General features: G+C 48.5%; 1 protein-coding gene across 1 annotated transcript in view; it reads right to left on the reverse strand.

Annotated features, from left to right (window-relative positions):
- Nucleotides 1-2,058: 2,058 nt before the first annotated feature.
- Nucleotides 2,059-5,644, reverse strand: part of PNPLA1 (patatin like domain 1, omega-hydroxyceramide transacylase) — a 43,048-nt gene continuing 39,462 nt past the window's right edge. The window contains 2 exon segments of the mRNA XM_082732378.1: nt 2,059-3,699; nt 4,478-4,583. Coding sequence (XP_082588504.1) covers nt 3,673-3,699; nt 4,478-4,583 — 133 coding nt within the window. The 3' untranslated portion in view covers nt 2,059-3,672.

The following is a 5,644-nucleotide window of genomic DNA, read 5'->3' on the forward strand; positions in this document are numbered from 1 at the left end:
GCCAAAGTCTCATCTCAATTATTCACAATGCTGTCAAGATGGAGGCCGCCGCCCACATCTAGGCCAGTCTGGGGCCTGCGAGACTGTGAGGGTCAGCCTCCCTTTCCCCACCTGGAGGCCCTTTCTGGTTGCTCCCCAAGGTCCACTCCTTGGGGTGCCACTTGTTGAGCCAGTAATGGAGTGCCCTGAGCATCGGAGACCTGGGTTTTCGCCTGACTTCCCACAGAATGAGGCCCTTGGGGACATGATACTTGCCTCTGGACCTGATGTTCTACTACTCTGTGACTGTTAAGATGACAGTTAATTGTATGTCCAGGAACATCTGGGTCAGTCTTGATTCTACATCGTCTGTTTTATGAAGTCCCTAATTTTGGTGTCCAAACTGTCACTCAGAACTGGGGTAAAAATGGACAGAATACTGTGTCTAGATTTTGATCCAGAGAATGTGGTCTCTGCTAAAAGGTTTTAAAGACCTCCTCCCCTGACTCTCAGGTAACACGTGAGTTCTTCCAGAGGCTTCCTGGGGAAGGTGGTAGGTACAGAGATCCGCTTCTTTCCCAACCACCGTTCCGCTCCCAAACCTTGAAGGCTCGCTGTAATGCTCTGAGGAGGGCAGAAGAGGGCAGCACCTCACTTCACGGACCAGAAAGAGCTACTGCCCCTTTCAAGGTCACGTGGCCACCTATAGCCAGAACCAGGCCAGGTTCCAGCTCCCAGAACCCATTTAGTGCCTTCCCGAACTATCTAATCCATTAGTTCATTCACTCAACTAATATTTACTGAACATTTACTCTGTGCCTGGTCTGATCTAGCTCTGTGCAATACATATGTGTAAAAGGCCCCATCCCCACCCTCGGGGAGTTCATGGACCTCGCTCATTACAGGATTTTGGTGGTGGGGACAGCATTGTGCAAAGGTGGACAGGGGTCCCTCGACTCACATCGCAGAGGTTCTCAAGAGCACTGAGGTACGTGGGAGTCCCTGCTGCTTTGAAAGGCTTTGAAAAGGTGGGTAAGTGCCATCACGGCCTAATTAACCTGATTTCTGACCCTGAGAAGTCAGGAGGCTAAGTGAGTAAGTCAGAGATAATGGGGTCTGCCAAGACCTGGTTAGTTTGGGATGTGAGCTGAGTTACACAGAGGCCTATGAGGTAGAGGTCGTCCGGATATGCTTGTTTGGAAGACCAGAGAATGTTCTGCCCTTGGCCTCCGCACCAGTGAGACCTCCAAGTTCAGAGTACAGTGACTGGCACATTAAAACAAAAACAAAAACAATCCACTAGTATTGGCTTTTTAAAAAAAGGCATTATAAGGAGAGAGGAGCCAATTAGAGTTGCCAAATTTAGCAAATAAAAATATGGGTAGCCTAGTTAAATGTGAATTTCAGAGACACAACAAATAATAGCAATACTGGGGCCATCCTTATACTAAATAATGAGTCATTGTTTATCTGAAATTCACATTTAACGCAGTGTCCTGTATTTTATCTAGCAACCCTGGAACTAATGCAAGAAGAGTTCTCTTAAGTACCTTGTCATGGGGAAAAGGGAAATAAGCAAAAGGAAGAAAAATATACAGGAGGATTTATCAATACCTATAACTGTAACATAACAACATCTGGGCTCTCAACACAGGCTTTAAGTTAGAATGACAATGACTATTATGTTCCATTCCCCCTTGAGCACCAGGGAATAAGCATTCCAGATGCCTCCTCCATCCCGTTCACAGGGCTCAGGGCCTTAGGGCCTGCAGCCACGGACAAACCACAAGACCACTCCTGGGAGGAAAGCCAGGAGACCACGGCCAGGAGGACCCCTCTGGGTGGGACCGGTCTCTCCCCACCCATGTGGCCCCCAGCACGATCCCCCTGACTAGTCTGGGCCACAGAATCAGAGTGTCAGAGAAGGCAGAGGGTGTAGGAACACCCGAGATTTGATTCTTTTCAGCCTCTCAAAGGTACAGTTAGTTAGCGATGTAGGAAATGTTGGGGTTTGGAGCTGGCGGCCGAGAAAGAATTCTTGAGGCGTCTTCAATGCAAAAACGGTGGTTTTATTGAAGAACGGGGACAGGACCTGTGAGCAGAAAAGGCTGCCCTGGGATTGTGAAGGGTGACTGAGGATATACTTTCGAGTTGGGAGGGTTTTAGGGACAGCGCAGGCCTCTGGAGTATTTTGGAAGCAAAGTTTCCAGGATACTGAGGGGACTAGAGGGGGCTGGCTATGGTTAGGAAAAGGTCATTTATTACTGTTTAGGAGAAACTCTGTCATGAGTCCCTTTGCATGTAGATCAGTGGGCCATATTTTGGAAGATGATTGCCAACTTGTATCTTGGGGGTAGAGATAAAGGAAGTTTCCACAGGAATTTTTAGATGGTAAAGCAGACTGACAGGATCCTGGAGGGTTAGGGCAATATTGTCCTTTGCCCTTAGGGAAGTGTCAATATTGAGGCAGCTAAGCTCCCAGAGGGAGGTCATTCTGCCCATTTCAAGGACTCATCAGTGGGCTGTCGGCAATAAGGAAATTTAATTTTTTCTCTTGTCTTTGTTTTCCACATCAGTTAGGTTCTTCCTGGAAGAACCTTCAGAAGGGTACCTGTGCGGACTCCTGCTCCCTGACATGGTCCCCTTAAATGTAGGTTCCACCAGGCCCCCTTAGCACAGCCTCCCACACTGCCTGTCTAACATTTGCATGCATCTCCCAGAGGCCCCAACCCAGCTCAGGGCTCTCTTACACCCCAGTCCTCTGGGTCTTGCATTCCAGGATTTGCTAAGCAAATACATCTGAGGTCTGTGGGCAGCCCAGGCTTCCTTGCTGGGCCTGACCGGGACTGGAGGTTATCCACACTCCAGCAAGCAGTGGGGCTCATTTTTGTGGTTTTTGTTTTTTGTTTTTTGTTTTTTTTTTCCTGGGTGGACTGGAAAAATTGAGGCAGAGCGTGTCTTTCTCACAGAATGTTTTCATTGAGGCATGAACAGCAAAACGATTCGGCCCTCGTGCCGCCCTCCTACTGGGAGACGGGGAAGGAAGGGATATCTGGCCTCCTGTTTCCTCCACAACCACAGCGGGACTCACAGGAGCACAGGGCAGCCTGCTCAACATGGAAGCAACCGCGAGCCTTGGGGAGCTTTGAAGGACCTCATGCCTGATGAGCTCTGTGAGGGATTCCGGTGAGCAGCCAAGAGTCCAGTGGTTGCTGATCAAGCCTTTGGTCCACTAGGAGAATTCAAAACAAAACAAAACAAAACAAAAGAACTTGGTCTCTTGACACCACACGAGAGAGGAAAGTGCACTCGCGCCCCCCCCCCAACGTGTTCGACCTGGAGACTAGATCCTGGGGTGCCAGGATGGATGCAGTCCCTCTCAAAGAAGAGGAAGGAAGGCCTAGAATTCAGCCAGCCAGGAGGAGGAAGTACTGTGGGCTCTTCAGAGCCCATCCATGCTGGTGTCCATCTGTCTGTCCAGAGCAGAGTAGTGGAAGTGCTGGAGGTCCACTGAGAAGCTGAGAGGATGTCTAGGCAAAGAGTGCTTGCCCAAGGGAAGCATGACCTCCACACCAACAGGCTTGGTAGTGGGCAACACCTGGTCCCCAAAAGGCCTAGGGTAAGGGGGATGCAACTGAGAGCCTTGGGGAGAAGGCTCTACCTTGGGGTCATCACATTCTCTCCCACTCCAGCTCAAGTTCTCTCTTGGTTCACAGCTTCCTAGAAAAAGGACAGAGAGTCATCATTTCTAAGTCCCTCATCAAGGACTTTCCTCCCCATATTTCCACTGAGAACATCCACAGCTTCCTATATGTCAGGCAGCCCCAAGCAAGGAGCCAGGCCCCATTCTAGCCAATTGGATGCGTGGAAGTTGGAAATCTCAATTTATATCACAAAATCAGTTAGCAAATCCCAATTTATTATACAAGGGGTTTTTTTGTTTGTTTGTTTGTTTGCTTATTTGTTTTTTCAAATGGAGAATTCCATCTGCAGAGCAGGAGTTGAAAAAAGAGTGTTTGAAATGTTATTCAATTTACAAAAGTCTGATTAATATTTGGTTTTTCAGGAAGAGGAAGGAAGTAGAGTGACCTCTTGAGTGCTACGTGTGGTTGTGTAAACTGCAGACTGCACAAGGAGACCCTGCCAATACAGAGGGGAGGCATCTCACAGAAATATTTATGCCACAGGTTATTTGTACAGTTTGGTGTCTTTGTAAACCATTCATACAGATGTCTAGCAGGTGGCAGTCAATTGTTTTAACAAAATCAGTATGTTATCACAATCTTCCAGGAGCTGGCAATCAAGTTCTCCAGGAAAGGGTACTGTTTTCTTAGTGCACAAAACAATATATGGGCTCATGTTGGCCTTCACTATGACCAGGAAGAGGTGGGTGGGGTCAGAAAGGAAACTGGGTGGGTGGAGCTCAGAGGTCACTGCAACATCTGGGCACAGAGCAGGTAGTGTCTGGCTTCCAGGGTCATCCTGGTCAGTTCCACACCTCAGGGTCGCTGTATTCCTGGATCCAGCTGGGGTGAGGCCTGTAGGTGACCCAAACTGTCTCAGAAGTGGAGAGAAGAGAGAAGTCGAGTGGGCAGGGAGCAGACCTGGATGTAAGATGCCAAGAAAGCACATGTGAGGAGTAATGATACAAAAAAGGGGACAGTGGGAAACCTCATGTTTCAAGGCCTCTTCTACCTGCTGTGTGACCCTGGGCAGTCATTGGCCCTCTCAAGGAAATTGCAAGAAGACTCCTGCAGACTGTACCTCAGAGAAATGCTGGCCTGGGGACCTGTCCATTCTTGGATAGTTTTCAACTCTGACTGTGTCATTCTGTTTAAACCCTGTAATAACTCCCTAGCACCAAAAAGTCCAGCTTTGTTAGCATGGTCCCTAAGCCAGCCTGCCCTATCCCTGCCATGTCTGCCCATGCACCTGTAAGTGCACCTCCAGGCCTCTCCCTGCCCAGACAAAGTAGACTAGAGCCTGTGACATCTGATTCACTCCAGGGCTCCTTTTACCCTGGGAGGCTGTATTCCTTAGTGTTTGACACCAAGATGTTGGTGACAGACAACTTGGATTCAGATCCTGGCTCTGCCATCTCCCTACTCTGTGACTTTAGGCATGTTGCTCACCATCTCTGTGCCTCTATGCCTGGATCATAATAACTACTCAGTAAGTTTTAGCTATTATCATTACATTTCCATTTGAATAGGGGGAAATTCCACAGTAACTCAAAGGAGGAGCTCTCTAGCTATAGAAATGGTAGAAATCAGAGGAGTCTGACAGACTTGGCAGCTGTTGAGAGGATTTGAGTAGTAATTAGCAAGAGGGACCTCCCCCTTTTCCATTTAGAGCCTGTAGGCAGTCGCTGAATTTCTCAATCTGTTTTGCCATTTACAGGCCTGTTACACAACCTGAATCAGATGACCACAGAACTCTTATGGGAGGAGAGCCAAGGCTAGCAGAGGAAAGTCAGGCTGACACACATATCTGAGAGCCAAGCCTAGCAGAGGAAAGTCAGGCTGACACACTTATCTAGCCACAGTCCAGGGGCAGAGCATATTTGGCATATCTGTTGGTCCTGGAATGAAAGGGACAGGGAGCAGACTCAACCCCAATGTGTAGCCTAAGCAGAGCTATACCAGACAACCCACAGAACTCTGAC

Source organism: Mustela nivalis (genome assembly GCF_964662115.1).
Source record: "Mustela nivalis genome assembly, chromosome: 5".
Taxonomy (NCBI): Eukaryota; Metazoa; Chordata; class Mammalia; order Carnivora; family Mustelidae; genus Mustela; species Mustela nivalis.